Source organism: Myotis daubentonii, chromosome 11 (assembly GCF_963259705.1).
Source record: "Myotis daubentonii chromosome 11, mMyoDau2.1, whole genome shotgun sequence".
Lineage (NCBI taxonomy): Eukaryota > Metazoa > Chordata > Mammalia > Chiroptera > Vespertilionidae > Myotis > Myotis daubentonii.
This window is the reverse complement of record NC_081850.1, coordinates 65,059,059-65,077,335: the sequence shown is the minus strand read 5'-3', so window position 1 is coordinate 65,077,335 and position 18,277 is coordinate 65,059,059. Positions and strand designations below refer to the sequence as shown.

General features: G+C 42.9%; 1 protein-coding gene across 1 annotated transcript; it reads left to right on the top strand.

Annotated features, from left to right (window-relative positions):
• Positions 1-289: 289 nt before the first annotated feature.
• On the top strand, positions 290-3,845 carry LOC132211719 (lipocalin Can f 6.0101-like). The gene is made up of 6 exons (XM_059656219.1): positions 290-393; positions 1,146-1,282; positions 2,281-2,354; positions 3,034-3,144; positions 3,456-3,557; positions 3,730-3,845. The coding sequence occupies exons 1-6, from the start codon at positions 298-300 to the stop codon at positions 3,843-3,845; spliced, it is 636 nt and encodes a 211-aa protein (XP_059512202.1). The 5' UTR covers positions 290-297.
• The last annotated feature ends 14,432 nt before the right edge of the window (positions 3,846-18,277 follow it).

The following is an 18,277-nucleotide window of genomic DNA, read 5'->3' as shown; positions in this document are numbered from 1 at the left end:
CTCAGGATCCAAAAGGCAGCCTTTTATGATATCCACTATTTTTTTTTTGAGTGTTCCCTTTGATTAATTTCAGGTCACTAAGTAGATCTAATAGAGATGAGATTGACAGAAACAATCTTGGCCTCACATCAATGAATACAGACCATTCATGGAGTGGGAGGAGAAAAGGTGCTGCCCCGTGGACAAAAAACTGGACCCAGAATGAATATAAAGACAGAGGATCTGGGGAGTGGAGGCACCATCAGGGAAAGACTCACTCCAAGTGCCTGTAGCTGAGTTGGTGTCGTCTCTCCCAAGATGAAGCTGCTGCTGCTGTGTCTGGGGCTGGCTCTGGTCTGTGCCCATCATGAAGGAAACCATGATGTTGTGACAAGCAACTTCGATATGTCAAAGGTAGAGCTGGGGGAGTATAGGGTCTTCTGACTTTGGGGTGGTTTGGGAGATTCTGAAGCAAGATGGCCCTACTGGAGGGCAAGAGGTTTTTGACATATTGGACAAGGGGGGTGGTTTCTGATCTTGGACAAAAAGCAGTCGTAAGATGTGGGAAAATGATAACACTTGGGGACCTCCATTCTCATTGGAGGTCAGTGGAAGGAGCCTTTCATGTGGAGTCAACTGACCTGGGTTCTAATTCCATCTCCATACTGTTATGCCCAGATTTCAAGATCTCCAATAGACCACCAGGGAGCCAGCCGAGTCCGATGCAAAAGCATAGAGTCTTTATTCAAACTAGTTTGCCCCCCCCCCCCCCGCGTCAGCCACACTCGCCGACGCAGCGGCAAGCTGCCGAGAGAGCGCGAGAGCCCCGTGGGAAGAGGGGTTTAATAGGGGGGTTGGAGTAAGGGGAGGAGAGAGGACTGTGGGCCCTGCCGATTGGCCAGCGCAAGTCGGTATCTTGTTACACAGGATGTGGTCCTATCTATGGCACGCACTTCCCTTGATTATACTTCTGGGAAGAAGCTTCTTGCTGAGCACATGGCTGCTGCCCAAAAATGGAGGATTCGGGGCAAGATGGAGGGCGTAGCCCTCGCCCTTTCACATATCACCACTATGAGTCCTGGCCCATAGGCCAGAGTTCAAGAATACAGATGTTTATGTGGTATCCCTTCTCTTCTTTTCTTACCCATTTTCATGGTTTTTTGAAGATTTCAGGGGAGTGGTATTCCATTCTCTTGGCCTCAGACATGAAGGAAATGATAGAAGAAAATGGTAGCATGAGAGTTTTTGTGGAATCCATCCAAGTCTTGGACAACTCTTCCTTGTCATTTAAATTTCATATGAAGTAAGTATGACTTATTTTTTCTTGGGAAAAAACCCCCAAAAGCCTGACTGTGGTGTTGGACCACTAAGCACACACACACACACACACACACACACACACTCACTCATGTGTACACTCACATTGTGGGCTTGTATCCAAATTCAGAGTCATTTATCAGGCACTGATCCATGACATAATGAACTGAGAATTCAGAGATAAGAATTGGTGACAGGAATAAGTTTAATTGGGAGTAGGGGAGTTCAGAGATTGAGGGGTATCAGAATCATAAGAAATGTGGCAATACCATAGGTTAAGTGCATAGGATTGGGGGTCAACAGCCTAACTATCTCTGGAAATGATCTCTTACTAGTTGTGTGACCTAGAAATTTTATCTCTATCCACCCCAATTTTCCCTTGGGTAAAAGAGGATGATAATAATTCTCTCTGATGGATTTCTTTTTTGTGAAACAATGTTTATTGAGCACTTATCTGAGAGGTGGCACATCTGAGAACTCAACTGATTATGTAGGCAAGAAGCTATGTATATATATAAAACCCTAATATTCAAGTAGTCTGAATGGTGGAAAAACCAAACAGCCAAACAACCAAACAACCGGTCGCTGTGACATGCACTGACCACCAGGGGTCAGGTGTGGAATATGGCAGGCATCAGCAGCAAGCGGCAGAGCGCAAAACATGGTGGGCTTTGGCTGTAGCGGGGTGGTGGTACAGGTGAGCAGGGACGCCAGACCAAGGTGGGGCACTGGTTGCTGTCATCAGGGCGAGCCTCTGGTGGTTACTGAAAATTCTTTGTTCTCTCATGCCGCAGTAAAAGTGACATCAGTAGTAGACTCTTTCTCAAAGTAGCAAATAAATGAAATAAGGTAAATAAAAGCTGTTTCAAATTTGTACCAAAATGTTCTACAGTTAATTGGAATCAGACACTCAAGTCACAGGTGGAGTGTGCGGGAGCCAGACCTGTCAATATCTCTTGGGCATCAGCTCATTCTGTTTTACAGGGTCAATGGAGAGTGCACTGAAATTTCTTTCATTTGTGACAAAACAGAAGAAAAGGGTGTATATAGTGTTGAATGTAAGTATACATTAAAAAGTGTTCATAAATTCTACTTTCAATTGCAAGAAATTTACTAAATCCCAATATCATTAGTATATTGATTAATTCTTGATTGACGCTTATTTAGGTAATGTAAATGGGGCCATCTAATAGCCAATATCCTCAATTTGGGAGAACCTGGTGTGTAAAAGCCAAAATATGGTACATAATATCATCAGAAAAAGGTAGCAATTTGGTCATATGCACCACCTACAACAAAAGAAAATAGGCACACACAAAAAGGAAATTTTTCTGATAGCTTTTCATTCCCTGCCCACTTTGTTGATTTTTGGTGGCCACTAACAGCAAATTGCTCACATAGAGTGCTGTGTATATAATGCCAGTGGGTTTATAGACAGGACAGAGACACATAGTTGGCAGAGATGGCTGAGGGAGCTAGGTGAGCTTAACAGAAGATCAGTTGCAGCTGTGGCTGAATTTTTTACCACTAGCAATCAATGTACTACTGCTTGTCAGTTCTACACTTAGAAGTCACCAGATGAAGCCTAAGGAGATGCAAATGGAAGACATTGCTCTTACTCTATATCTCGTCCAGGGTATGCACTTATATTTGCTCTGTGAAAGAGAATAGGTAACGAATTTCACTTGCTTTCTATGCACTAAAGACGTTCTGAGTTGTGTTCTCTTCTCCCCACAGATGATGGATACAATACACTTCACATAATTGAAGCTGTCTATAGTGACTATCTTATTTTTTATCTCAGAAATGTTAAGGATGAGGAAGAAGCCCAAGTGATGGAGCTCTATGGTAGAGTATTTTTATGTGGATATTCAACTTAGAGGGTGAAGGAGACAAAATGATCCTTCCAATCTTATCCTGGGCCATCTCTCCTCCCCTGAAGAGAGGGGCTCACCTTGGGTAATCCTTCAGGCTCAGTAATGGAGAGATGATGAAATTTCTCATCATGCCAGAAGGGTATCCTAAAAATGTCAAATTCAAGACAGGAGATAGCCCACCCCTGACTTCTGCCTAAGCACCAGTTGGTGCCAGTCATCTGCCCCCAAGAGCCTCAATGACCAGGACACAGGACACAGCAGTTATTGTCACTCTTCCCACAGCCCGAAAACCAGATGTGAGCCCAAAACTCAAGGAAAGGTTTAGAAAACTTTGCAAAAAAAATGGAATTACTAAGGAAAACATACTGGACTTGACCAAAGTCGGTAAGTTTAGTTATCTCTGGTTTTCTCTTCCTAAAATTCCCATGTTACTGGGTAGAGAAATGCAAGAGAAGGTAACACCTCCAATCAGGCCCCTCTGTCCTGACCTGGGAAATCATTTGATCTCCTGCTGAGAAATAAATGGGTTGGTGTTTGACTGTGCCTGTCTCTGCAGATCGCTGTCTCCAGGCCCGAGGGAGCCATGATGCCCAGGCCTCCAGGTTGGTGATGTCAGATGGAGAAGGGTTAGCCCAGGGACCATTGCCTCCCAACACCATTAGGGGTTTGTGACCAAAGATTACAATAACAATAGTTGGGCAAGGAAGCTTGTGGGATGAGCTTGAAATTTGGAGTTCGTGGGTCCAATGAGCTGTAGAGCAAATGACCTATGCAATGAAAAGGAAAACAATGACATGTACCTTGCAGAATTACTGTATGGATATCCTGCTGGTAAAAGTAAAGTCCTAAAAGTAAAATGATTAAGTCTTGGGATTTGCAATAGGAAAAGAATACTAGGGTGTGAACATGAAACCCAAATACATTTCCGTCTTCCAAGGCCAAAATGTGTGATCTCACCCTCCAATATTTGGTAATACTGTCTCTCTTTATCTCTGCACATCCTTAGCTTCTAATCTGGAAACAGAGCTCTCTGACCTTCCAATTGTCTTTCATCTGAAAAATAGGCTCTGACTTTCATCTGTTTCCTACCTTAGCTTTATTTTGCCCCGATTTGCCCTGATCCTAGAATTCTCTTTCTCAAGGAGATACTGAGAGACAATTGCTGCTGAGGCTGATCCTGGCTCACCATGTTTCAGGACATGCCTCCACATCCCAGCTTCTCTACATTATCCAGATAATATATGGGAATATATTAGCAACTATGGCCTGCATAAAGTCAGCATTTAATACCAGGTAGCTATGGTTTGCCATTCTTCCTCAATTTATCAAAAAATTCCTCAAAACATTTAATGCTGAGAATGGCAGAAACCAGCCTAGGGTCCTTACTGGATTATTCCTCTCTCTTTCTCATAGACTCAACTCAGGAAAGGTTAAGCAATAGAAAAACAACAACAACCAGCCATTGATTCAATGACCTCCTTCCCCCTATTCTGGAAAGAAACATAGGTTGCAGTACAGACTGATATCTATTTCCTCACCATTTTTCTCTGTAATAAAAATTCTCTTTGTCTTCAATTCAACCCAGGAAGAGCTTAATGAGTTTCTGTGTTCTCTCTCATCTGCTTATTTAGTGCTGAGTGAATGCTTCCTGACCTGGGTTCCAGGATCTTCATTCCCATGGTCCCTGTGTCAGCCTGTGACAAGGTCTGCAACCTGATCTCCATCACTATCATCCAAGAAGGCCTTATCTCTGAATCTAAAGGATCTTCTCTAATTGTCTAGACAGACTCAACAATTCACCAAGAATCAAAGGTTTCCTCCAAATTTCTGACTCTGTTTGCCATACCCAGCACTCTACCATGAATAAGACCTCCTGTACCTGACCAATAAATGATTATTCTTGCAGTCATGTGATCAGTCTTGCTGTCTTAGTGTGAGAGAGACATGGGGCTGATGGCAAGGGAATGAGGGAATGTCCTTGACTCTGTACCCACAATGGTCCTCTAGCTTCTCAGAATCTTCCTGAATTTCAGAATTTCCCTCCCCAGCAGTTTCTGTCCCTGTGATGCTGCTCCCCCTTCGATTGGTCTATATCTTAGTGATCCAATAAAGCAAACTCTGAGACTTGCCTCACAATTTCCCCCAATCCTAGAATTCTCTTTCTCAAGGGAGTACTGAGAGACAGATGCTGCGGAGGCTGATCCTGGCTCACCATGTTTCAGGACATACCTCCACGTCCCAGTTTCCCTACCTCATGCATTCTGTGGCACAGAGCATCATCCTTTCGTGCTCTCGGAAAACCTCCTTCAACCAGAGCTGTTATCTACCGTGACCGTGTTAAGTGAGATGCCAGGAAATGTGAACAATAGAGATCTTTAGCCATCTGTACTGGTACCGTCAGGAATCATCAAGGAGGCTAAATGGCTTTAACCTCTTCTGACGGGGAGGAAAGCTTCTGGGCTTTGAAGAAAGGAAAGTTAAGGTTCTTCCTCCACTTATAATCCTTTCCTGACACCCGATGATAAAAACTGTCAAAGTTGCATGTGGGTGCTGGAACAGAGCAACATGGCTAGGGAGTTACAATGCAGGAAGAATGACTCAGTCATTATGAACATAAGCTTAAGGACAGAAGGCTTTCAAGGGATATGACACTCCACATCTTACTCTGCCTTCATGTCAGAAGAAAAAGTAAGGCTCAGGCTTATTTCCCCAGAATTACACACTTGGCCTGGTTTGCTGATATGTGCAGAAGGCCGTGAAGAAAGCCAACCAGTCATTCTGGGACCTGTCATTTTCAAACGTTATTTAAAGGACAGAAAAGCTAATGCCCAGTGGCCATGGCCTAGCAGATCCTTGGAAATGTTTAGAACATTAACAACCATAACAATCAATGCAAGGAGGACCACTTTGATGGTGGGAAATGGCTAGCTAGTGTCATATGTCAGGAAACTACAGCCAAGAGGGAGGCACACAAAGACCCTCAGCTGCTCCTGGATCAAACTTACTCTGAAACCTACTCCTCAATTCCAAACATTTTCTGTAAATGAGGCATGAAATGTTAAGAACACTCAAAAACAAGGAGTGGCCCTAGCTGGTTTGGCCCATTGAGTGAAGGGTCCCAGGTTTGATTCCAGTCAAGGGCACATACCTGGGTTGCAGGTTTGATACCCTGCCCTGGTCAGGGTGCATTTGGGAGGCAACCAATTGATGTTTCTTTCTCTCTGTATCTCCCCTTCCCTTTCACTTTCTCTAAAAACCAATGGAAAAAATATCCTCAGGTGAGGATCAACAACAAAAAGCAAGGAGTGAATATGTCTATAAATCAGAAACAACAGAGCGGTTATTTTCAAGAGAAAAAAGATAAAAGTTATGGTGGAATCAGCCATCAACAGGAGCTACACTACTGCTCTGTGGGGCACTTTGCTCAGGGACTGGAGGGCCAAAGTCACAGCCAAGTCCTATTGGGATTTTCCACCATGACATGTAAATGCTAAGTTGTTTTTTCATTAGTCCCTACTCTTACCACACTGCCCCATCAACACATTCTTAGGGTCTGAAAACAAACTGAGTTGGATCAAGAGTGGGAAACAAGCCTATTGTAAAGAGCGCCACAGAAAAATGGCCCAATGCAGGCAGGTGTGAATTGGGATTACTCAATAGATCATATAGGCCTCACTTCCTTCAAGAGTTAACTCTACCAGTGTATCAGAAATACAGTGAGGACACTCTCTTCTTGGCATACAGCTGGACAGGAGAAACGGGTCCTGTACTAGTTTCCTGTTTGTGCCGGAACAAATCGCCACAAATTTAGCCTTAAAACAGCACAAGTTTATCATACTACAGTTTTTGAGGTCAGACGTCTGACCTCCTAGTACCAAACCCAAATGAGTCCCATGTCTGTCAATGTATTCAGATCATCGTCTATGTCCTTTCTCAGAGTTTTAAAATTCTCTCCTTGGTCGTCTTCTTGTGTATTCTTGTTTGCTAATTCCTATATACTTTTGTTACCAGAGAAATTAGGGAGTCCATTTTTCCCAAGCCTAGTGGGTGTGGGGTGGCTCTTGTGATATCTTCTGAAAGAGAATTTTCTAAGATTCACACAGGAGAATGAATGGTTTTTATTGGCATGGTGTTACATTCCTCAGTTGTAAAGTCCCATGCCCCTTAACTGAGTCCTGAAAAAGATGCAGCTGGGAGTTCAGCAAAGCCAAAGCAAGGCCAGTGTCCAGAGCTGCTGTTTCATGCTGCAGCCGAGTCCAGTCCTGCATCAGATTATTTAAAATCCATTAGTCCATTGTGTGGAATCCACATTGTGTGGCGTCCACTGGGCCCTGTGGGGGAATGCAGGGGAGTGCGCCCCTGCAACAGGAGTCCCAAGCGGTCCAAGAGCCATGAATGGGAACTTCCTTTGTGCAGAAGTTTAAATATTCAGGTTTCAAGCCCTTGCAGTGGCCACACCTATTATGGCCCGTTACCTGTTCCCAGGTGTGATTGACAGGCAGGAAAGCACCTTTCCACCTCACTCAGACATTACTGGGAATGTGTCTATTGTCCAGTCCCTTCCCCAGTGATCAGTGGGGAACAGACTTGAAGAGTGGCATGCCTTTATTATCCAGTCTTTCCTTTGCTCCTTTCCTGTTAAATAATAACCAGATTATTACAAGGGTATCACTTTCATCAGTTTGTTTGTTGTACTGTATACAGTTTTTCTATTTAGAATTAGCCAGCTGGGTTCAGTTTAGATGATCCCAATTTTATTGACAATATCCAACGCATAATAGTTGGGAGACAGTCAAATGTATGCCTCTTGTCTTCATCTAGCCTGATCAGGGTGTTGACCTTGGCCATGTCAATGTCTCAGAGCTTCCTCACGGCCGGTTTGAACTGGTGCTTGTTGGCCTTGACATGCACAATGAACACCAGTGCACTGTTGGCTTCTATGTTCTTCATCGGTGGTCAGGGGGACCTTGATGATGGCATAGTGTTCTGGCTTGGTTCTCCTGAGGGTGCTTTTCCAAGGATATTTAGGCTGCCTTCAGTGCCACAGTGTCTTTGGCCATCGAAGGCAGGTAACATACAGATCTCTTTTATGGCTGTGGACGCTTTCAGTACTGCTTTCTTTGCCTTCAAAGCCTTTGTTTTGGCTTTGGCTTTGGGAGGGGCAGGGGCTTCCTTCTTCACTTTGGGCTCCATCTTTGTGAAAAAGGTTGTTTTTCTAATCATTAGTTATGAACATGAGTTTTTGCTGGTATAGAGAAATATACCAAATATACAAATAACTTACTATTGATTTCTGTAAGCTAATGTCTCTAGCAACTTCGATGAAAGTTTTTATAGTTATAATGAAATTAGTTCCAATATTTTGTGGATTCTGTTGGTTTTATAGGTATTTGGTCATATTGTTGCAAATGTCAATGTATCTCTTCCAATACTTATGCTTCTTTCTCTCTTTATTTTTCTCCTCTCCTTGTAACTTTAGCCAGAACCCCCTAGGGCACTTAAATATTGAAACCATGTTTTCTATACCAGAAGTTGGTTTGGAACTATGGCCCATAGGCCAAATCCTGTCCACTGCCTATTTTGTATTGCCCGTGAGCCAAGACATGTGTAATCAACGCAATATTAAAAACACTATTTTCAACCCAATGATGCAAATTTCCAATAATTTTATTTCAAAAAAGAATCCATTCTTTTCACTGATAGATTTTTATTTTCAAAACAAATTATACTCAATATTCAATTTTGAATTTCATCAAAAAATGTGGAAATGTGTTTTCTCGATTATTCTATTAGTACCTACACAATATCTTTAATTTTGCCTCTTGGCCTGCAAGACCTAAAATGTGTCCTAGCCTGCCCTTTAGAGAAAAAGTTTGCTGGCTCTTCTCTGTACCATGGCCTCTCCCCTAACTGCTATTTGCTATAGTTATCTGTTATGCACTGACCCTCAAATGCACAATTTTGTCAAAACAAACCCCTCAGAGTGCCTTCATTAAAATGGGCATTAAATTATCTAATCGTGGGATCCAGGAGATATTTTTAAGTTGTCCTCTTACTGCTTGCTCCCCTTGAATGACTTAAAGCTGAAAGGAGGAAATGCAGATAAATGTCAAATAACCTTCCAGAGTCAATGTCAAACCAGGACACCCTGAGGTTATTTGGGGATCCAAGAGCAACAATGAAGACTCCAGGTCTCCTGTCCCAGCCGAGTGGACTTTGTCATCTGAATCTCTGGTCTCAGGACAGACTTTAGTTGGACCTGTCTGTTCTTGGAAGTAGGCCCATCAAGACACCAGTGGTTGTTCTTAAAAGTTAACTCTTCTGAAACATTGTTCTGTTGCTTAAAGCTCTGTTACTAGAAGAACAGGCGATTGCTGGCTGACCCCTTGGTAAGGAAAGACAGAGGACTGGCGAGCCAGCTTGCTGAGGAGAGCCTGGCCCGGACAGAAGCTGAGCAGCTGCACTGACAAAGGACCCGGCAGCCAGGATTCCCACCTCCACCTTCAGTTTCCCAGGTTTCTGTTAAACCTGAGTCATTATGACCCACCCCAAAATGGGAATTTGAAAAACAGAAAATCCAGATATATAACCAATTGCCTATGGAAATTTCACATAAAATAAGGCAGCATATCCAGTCAGTGGGGGAAAGCATAGACCTTTAGTAAGTTATCGTAAGTAATTAGGACCATGAAAAAAGATAACATTAGGATAAATTGCAAACGGGTATGTAAAGGAAAAAATAGGAGAACTGGAGGGAAATCTGAGTGAATTCCTTTACATTCTGGTCTTGAGGGAAATGTTCCTAATTACGATTCAAAATAGACCAATAAAATATAGTGATAAAATTGAGTACGCAAACCCAGAAAACTGTTACGTAACAAAAAATACTACATGAGAAAAATTAAGGCACTAGCTGAGAGAAAAATTTTACTAACATATTACAAAGTTTTAGTGTCACCCATATTATAAAAAGCTTTGAAAATTTGAGAAGAAAAATCAATGATATGATAGGAAAAAAGAAACATACCAATAAAAATAAAAACATGAAGCATCACCAATAATGGGGCCACCAAAGAATAAATACAAATGGCCCTTAAATATGAGATGTTCTACCTCACTCAGGAGAGAAATGCACATTAAAATTATATTGAGATGCACGCTCTAACATACCACATTGGCAAAAATTCCAAGTCTAACAACCTGCTCAGTTGGTGATGCTGTAGGTAGATGGTCTCAAAGCTGCTGCTGGTGTTCAGGGGCCTTTGTAGGGAGTGGCTCTAGGGTCAAGCCTCAGGCTGACCTGTGGCAGGGCCACAAACAAGTCCCAGCCTGGAGGGCAGAGCTCTCCTAGCATAATTAAGCCTGACCTTGTAGTCCTCCTTAATTCCTTCCTAAGTAGCTAGTGGGCTGTGGGAGGTGCAGCAAATGTTGCCAAAACAAGAACATTTGTATACATGTTAATCTACCCTTGTCTTAATCAGACTACAAAATAAAGCATCGGCTTGCAGGCTGGGTCTTTTGTGTCCTCATCCAGGCATGGGAGATCCACTGAGCCCCAGCTGTATTCTCTTGTCTGTCTTTTCTTCAATCCTTCACCACCCCTCCTCAGGTTCACCCTTGGCCGTGCTGGCAGGGCACAGGCCTTCCTATGCACCAGCTATTACAACATCAATAAACAGGCAGACGTTCTTTTTCTTCAAAGTTGAAACACTACATGGCTCTGGGAACTGGTAGAAAGGATTTGAGAATTTTCTTTCCCCCTCTCCTTCAAATCACTGGAGGTAACATGACTATTAAGCCATTTCAATTGTTTTAACTGAATTTTAATTTTTTAAAATTTTAATCACTTTCCTCTAACTAAAACAATCGCCTGATTTATAATGTTTTCCATTGTCACATGCCTCGGTCATTTAAGAAAGTCACATGCGCACACACTTTACCATTTTTTGTTTGTTTGTTTTTTGTTTTGTCGTTGTTGTTTTTGTAATAATGAAGCTCCAATGATCTTAAAAAAATAATGGTTGCTGAGGAACACCAAAAGGAGTGGTGACTGTAATGGACTGAGCATATAAACAAGGACCATCCACAAATACAGCCTTAAATCCATTTAAATATGGGAGTGCTTAAAAGCCTAAACCAGAATATTTGTCAATGAGAATATTTTTCAAGCGGTCCCATGGGGCCACCTTATAATTGCAGAATGAAAAACATACTTTACAACAGCGACATCTGGTGGCTACCCTCTTAACCAGATGACTAAATTAAGCATCACCACTAATGGGGCCCTCTGAGATTATGTGTCTCCTTGTGTGATGCAATACGCAGTACACGGCGTCACCTATGACAAATTATTGCCCAAAATGCTTAACTTGAAATTAATCAAGACTTTAGCCCTAATCTCCAGTTTACAGGAAATTAAATGGATGTAGGAACAGGTTAGATAGCAGTATGAGAACCCAGACAAACCCAGAGATAGGACATGAAAAAACAACAACACACACTGGCTTCGTCTCTTCAAAAAGTCACCATCATATTGTGCGTCAATTGTAAGTGAAAAAGTTTTAACTCAATATCAGGGGGGAGGGCGGGAATCAAAGATGTAGGAAAAAAGTGAGAGGCTGGTTCCCAAGATGCTATTGATCACTGATCTGTTACTTGAAGTTCTAATACAGGCTCAGTATGGCTAACAGGGATGCAGTTTTTGGTGCTCCTGATTGATCAGGTTGAGCCCTCTGGTCCAGGATCTCAAAAGCATGTGAGGGACAGGGGGCTGCAGGCCAAGGGAGATCAGATCAAAACTTGATGCAAGAAGGACGAGAATCAGAACTCAATCTCTCTCCCTCTTCTGCCTGCACAGAGCATCCTCACCAATAGTAGATCATTTCATAAAACATGTCTTTATATGCCAGGGGTTACTTTAAGTCACAAACATAGTTTTCATTCTGAAATTAGAGTGTCCACTTTAATGTATTAATCAACATTTTGATATTCATTGTGAAGAGAGGTCTTCTCCTTTCTCCTAGGGCTAAGGCCACTGCAGACTTCAGGGGAGTGTCTTTTTTTCTTTTCCCCACTTCTTCACTCTTAGATTCCTAAGGGCAGCTTCTGGCCTATAAGAGATTTGAGTGCAGAGAGGGAGAAGGAACAGGGAGTGAAAACTGGCTGAAACTATCATAAGATGGCTTTGTGCTCTCTGGACTTGGCAGGTGTTTAAAGCTGACCCTTACTCATATGTGTTCCCCTGAAAGGTTTCTCTATCTGGCCCTGCTTCCCCCGCACAGTGCTCTTTTGACTGGCTTCTTCTGTCCTCTCCCAACCCTCATCCAGCATCTTTCTGGAAGGCCATCCTTTTGGGAAAATGTCTTTTTAATCCTGGCCAACATTTTCTGCAAACATTTCAGAGAATTCTGGCCTTTGTCCTCAGTTATGGAGAGGTATCTCTTAAAAATATCCTACCTGAGAAGAATGCCTTTGTGTACCTAGGGGTCTTGGGCCACACCAAACAGTCTAACGGTGGGATTTATGATGGGGGTTTGGGGCCATGCGGTATCAGCTCAGCACAGGTTGTCAACTCTGTAATGTTAAAGTCTGCATGACGGAGCTCTAATAAAAACTCGACGCCAAGGCTCAGGCGAGCTTCTCTGGTTGGCAATTCTCCGTGCATACTGTCACACGTTTTTGCCAGGGGAGTAGCACCATCCATGAGTCCGTTAGGAGAGGACAACTGCAGGCTCCATTCTTGGGACCTTCCTGACTCTGCCCTATGCATCTCTTTCCTGGGCTGATTTTAATCCATGTCTTTTTACTGTCAAAAGCATCCATGTCTTTTTGCTGAGAGTTTAACAGCTTCCAGTGTGAGTTCTTTGAATGAAGTATCAAACCTGAGGGTCATCTTGGGAACCCTCCTAACTTGCCATCACTGTCAGAAGGGAGGGTGGTCTTGTAGATGGTCTCCCCAACATGGCAAGGGCCTTGAACAAGCAGATGTCTAATGAGTGCTCACAGAATGAAGGAAAGGATGAAGGAATTTGTATATACCAGCAGAAGAAGCCATGGCAGTTACCTAAGGGTAGTGTTTTCTCAAATGCAGTATGATAAGGTTTGTGCTCGTGTTGTTGTTGTTTTTTGTTAATCCTCACCCAAGGATATTTTTCCATTGATTTTTTAGAGAGAGTGCAAGAGAGAAGGAAAGACAGAGAGAGAGAGAAACTTTGATGTGAGATAAACACATTGATTGGTTGCCTCCTGTATGAGCCCCAACCAGGGGCTGTTGGTTTTTGTTTTTTGTTTTGTTTGTTGTTGTTGTTGTGTGTGTGTGTGTGTGTGTGTGTGTGTGTGTGTGTGTGTAATTAATTTTTTTTTGTTAATCCTCATCTGAGGATATTTTTCCATTGATTTTTAGATAGAGTGGAAGAGAGGGGGAAAGACACAGAGAGAGAAACATCAATGTGAGAGAGACACATCAATTGGTTGCCTCCCCACATGGCCAACCAGGGCCAGGGATTGAGCCTGCAACCGAGATACGTGCCCTTGACTGGAATCGAACCTGGACTATTTGGTGTGGCCCTTTAATCCGCAGGCTGATATATCCACTGAGCAAAACTGGCTAGGTTGTGCTCACATTTTGCGTGACAAAATTAGACTTTTTAATGCTGTGGGTTTTCTTCCCAAGTACACTTGGACTTTTCTGGTCACACCTTAAACACATGTCAATTGCCACACCACTTCAAAGACTAAACATCAAGCAGATTTCTGCCTGAAGAGTGGGAATATTAGCATTGTCATAAAGCTCTTCACCGAGTAGAGGCAGGATTTGAGGCTGGCCCATTGTACCTTTCTCCAGAGTTCCTTCAATATGGACACAGGAGGACACACCCTCTACCCATAGTTGGCAAAAGCTTCACAGTCGGGAATGACCACTGTAAGAAACCTCAGGGACACAGCACACTCCCTAAACTGCTGTCCATGGACAAAAAGAGGTCTCCCTCAGTAAGAGACCATGCAACTTATGACCCCGGGGAAGGATAAAGCCTGTAGATGTAACATCGAGGGCTTCCTCCCTGTTCTTCCTCCTTTGGAGACCCAGGGAAGGTCTTCTCCATCTTCTTTGGCACCTTCGACCTCAGGGACAGAAACAACCCATTAACAGGTTACTTTCCATAAGTATCTCAGGGCTGCTTTTTCCTCCCACACTGTTTTCAAGAGTGAATTGCTGTGAGGCAGTTGCCATATACTCATTATCAGAGAACAGAGAGTACGTTCAGATAGTATGGGAATGAGGCCCAGCAGACCTCAAAAAGAACTTTAGATTTCTAATTCCTATCAGCTTCTTCATGGCCTGGTATCTGAGTTTTTGCCCAGGAGGCAATTCTGGCCTCAGAAATCACCAAAGAAATATCGGCTACATTATCCAGACCTGGGGGCACTGCCCTTTTAACCTTTAGATCCCCAACCGAGCGATAAAGTTTTGATCAGATATCCTCACGTGATGCAGAATTTTGGTTCAGATGTCCATAGTCTCTTTGCAAGAATTCCTACTTCCATCCTAGGAATTTAAAGTCAACTTCCATTTGCACACTTCCCTGATGGGTCAATTCTGCATTAGTGGAATCCAAATATTAGGTGGTGCCTCCTAGCTTTTAAGTTCTATAGAACACTGGCTTGAACTCTCCCTTCTACAGTCTGTGGAAGTCCAAAGCTATTTAAACAGTTACTACAAGTTCTCAGGGGGTATGTTCTTATGTTCACTCAGTTTCCATGCTCAGCCTTCCTGGGCTGCCTTTCTTTGAGATATCGCAATTCTTAAGAAATATCCTTTAACTACCAACTACTTAAAACACCCCAGCTAATCGTACCATCTCTCTCCATTTTTTTCTTTTCCTGGCTCTCCAAACAAATTTCTTTATCATAGCAGAGTTCTTGCTCCTGAACCCCATTCTTTTATCAAAATATTTTTTGTTTAAACAATTAAAATGTTTTTCTTCATCTCATAAAGAACTATTTTGGTGCCATTGGGTTCAATGAACCATATTATGTATTTGTCCTGGTCAAGATGGTAACTGCCCCGTCTAGTGTGCAAGAGATCCAATGGAATCAAATTGCAGCCAAGTGACTGAATAGCTTCCTTAGGAGATGATGCTCTATCAGAGGTTCAGTGTTGCTCTTTGCTGCTATCAGGTTGGACTTTAAACAGAAGCAAGATCAACTGTTAGACCAATGCATAGCCTCCATCCCTGGTTACTTTGTTAACGCACTCCTTGTACCAACACTCAGGTAGCTGATGATGGAGGTCTTGGCCTGACTGCTGATGACGGAGGCCTTCACCCTTGAAATCAACTTCTATTCCCAGCTTAAACAACTCTGTCACCACCACCACCACACACACACACACACACACACACACACACACACACACACACACACACATATTCCCTCACTGTTCTTTCCCTAGCCTCAACAGTGACATGTGGGTGCCCTCCCTGGCCTACTGTCCCTGATCGTCACAGAAATGATTGTTCCTCTCTTTTCCTTTATAACGGGACTCTCCTCACCCTCCTTCCCCATCTTTCTCTTCTGAGACAAGACTTCATGTTTGGTATGGAAGGATTGTTGGCTCTAACTGAGGTCACTTGCAAACTCTGAACTGGGGCTCCAGTGTCTGATCCCTTGTCTGAACACACAATAGGTGTCCCAATGTCTCAGTCCTCAGAGGTGGTAAGGTCTCTACTCTCTTATCTCTAAAGAAAAATTTAGGCCTCAGCTAAATAGGGTTGAGGTACAAGGATACCAAAACTGGGTGGCATAAACTTGGGGTTCTGGAAAAAGAGGGACTATGAACTAATAGGGGATTGGGAGATAAATCCCACGCTGAAGGAAATGAGCCATTATAAAACACTCTCCAATACAGGGAAAGAATGAGTGATTGCCCTCTGGGCCCAAATCCCATAAAAAGTCTAGGCCTGCACATGCTGGTCTCTTACATGATCGAGGGACAGGGCCAAGAATCTCTAATTTCAGAAACCAGTGAGAGCAGGTATCATTGTCTTGGTGAAAAGTGGTAAGTTTGAGAAAACGTATGTTATATATTTTCCAAAGACATGTTCAATAGAAAGTATTTATGTTTGAGTACTTTAAAAGCTCAAAACTGTGTAGAAAACAAGATGTTATTCCCACATAGTATTTCATGTATATCTATGTGGCCTATCTCCCTACCTCCCTGTGACCTCCTCTAGTCCAAAGAGAGGCCAACCCCTTCTCTCTACAGTAGGATCTAGATCCATCACTGCCCTCTCCATCCGAATTCTCCAACCAATTCCTTCCCACTGGCTCTTTTCCCTCTGCCTAAACCTTTCCCAATAACCACACGTGAAGGCCAGGAATGCCATGTTGCACAGCTGCCCAAGGCACCACTGAATCAGTCTATGTGAATGGCGCCCCCTGGAGTTGAACAGTGTGCACTGAATAGAATGAATGAACAGTGATGAAGCGTAGAAAGGAGCATTTCCTCTGTTCACTAGGTGGCGCTCAGGCACTTTTCAACTACGTGATGTGTCAAGGGCTCAGAGATTCACTGCAGCAATTTGGCAATCTCACTACTGTTATCTTAGCTAAGTAAACCTTTATTATACGGGTCCTGGGATTATAGACACGGACTCTAAAAGAAGCTTTGGGTTTGTGTATCCTTAACTTAAAACATCTCCAGTGGAAGAAGTATAATTCCCCCTTAAAGAGCTCAGTCAGCTGTTCATGCATTCATTCAAGAAGCATTTATTGAGCACCTACTACATATCAGGCACTGTACTCCATGCTGACGATTCAGCTGAGGATAAAAAGAAAGAAAGGGGGGGTAGGAAACAACAACACGATCGCTGCACTCATGGACCTTTCAGCATTCGTTAAAAATTCATACAAATACCATTAAATTATAACAGTGGAAAGACCTGCAAATGAGAGGTACATGATGCTGTGGGTACATCTAACAGACCAAGACAGGAAGTTCAAGGGAGGCTTACTTGAGTACGGGATGGTTGAGTTAATATCTAAAGAGAGTAGATGTTGATTAGATAAAATGGAAATGGAATGTCATAAGCAGAGATAAAAGCATGATCTAGGGCCCTATGCATACGGGGCATGGGAGGAGGTGAGTGAATGATGAAGACCAGTGTGGCTGGGCCAGTGCGAGCAATTGGGAGTTTCGAGTGAGATGAGGCTGGAGAGGTAGGGTGGGCCAGACCTGGTAAGTCTTATAGGCTATATAATATGAATTGTGGTCCAACACTTGATCTTAGCCAAAAGGCCAAGAAGCGATGAATTGTGGTCCTTATTCCAAGAATAACTGAAAGTAATTGAAGGGTTGTAAGCAGAGAAATGACATGATTATATCTGTACTTTAAAGGGATCACTTTGGCTGCAATCATGTATTAGAGGGGCTTTAAAGGTGTGGCAAACAAATTAGGAGGTTATTGTGGTAGAGCAGGAGACACTGGTGCTTTGTACTGAGGTAGGTTTCAAAAGCTCTGACTATTAGAAATCCTTCCTTAAATCAAAGCAAAATTTGTCCCAGCTCTTTCTTCTGAGACCACAAAGACCAAGTCAACTCCACATCAACATGGCAAACCTTCAAGTAGATTAAGGAATACACTTCACCGCAACCTCTTCCACTCTACCCCTTCTTGACCTCATCACTTAATCCTCCTTTCTTCTGGTTGAAAACACAGTTCTTTTACCGGGTCCTCACATGGCCTGACTATGAATTCCCTTTGCCACCCTCACTATCCATCTCAGAACAGTCTCAGTTGGCCAATATAGACAAAAGCCCCCAATGAGCCAAAGCTTCTGGAGATTAAGATGAACACAAAGATAGGACTGATATGCTAAACCCTGATTACAGTGTGAAAACAAACAAGGAAGAGTTAAATCTACCACCAGAAGCTAGAACATTATAAATTAACATCTGACTTCTCTATCAGGCTGATAATAATAGAAATAAACATATATTGAGACTATTTTAAACATATAACATGCATTAAGTCCTTTTGTCCTCTCAACAAACCTTGAGGTAGGCCCTAATATTATTTCCATTTTACAGATGAGAAAAACAAGGT

Bases quoted from the DNA above. Each gene is read 5' to 3' on its own strand.
- LOC132211719 (XM_059656219.1), top strand. From the start codon at position 298: ATGAAGCTGCTGCTGCTGTGTCTGGGGCTGGCTCTGGTCTGTGCCCAT. The intron at 1,283-2,280 runs GTAAGTATGACT...TCTGTTTTACAG, and splicing joins TCATTTAAATTTCATATGAA to GGTCAATGGAGAGTGCACTG. The intron at 3,145-3,455 runs GTAGAGTATTTT...CTCTTCCCACAG, and splicing joins CCAAGTGATGGAGCTCTATG to CCCGAAAACCAGATGTGAGC.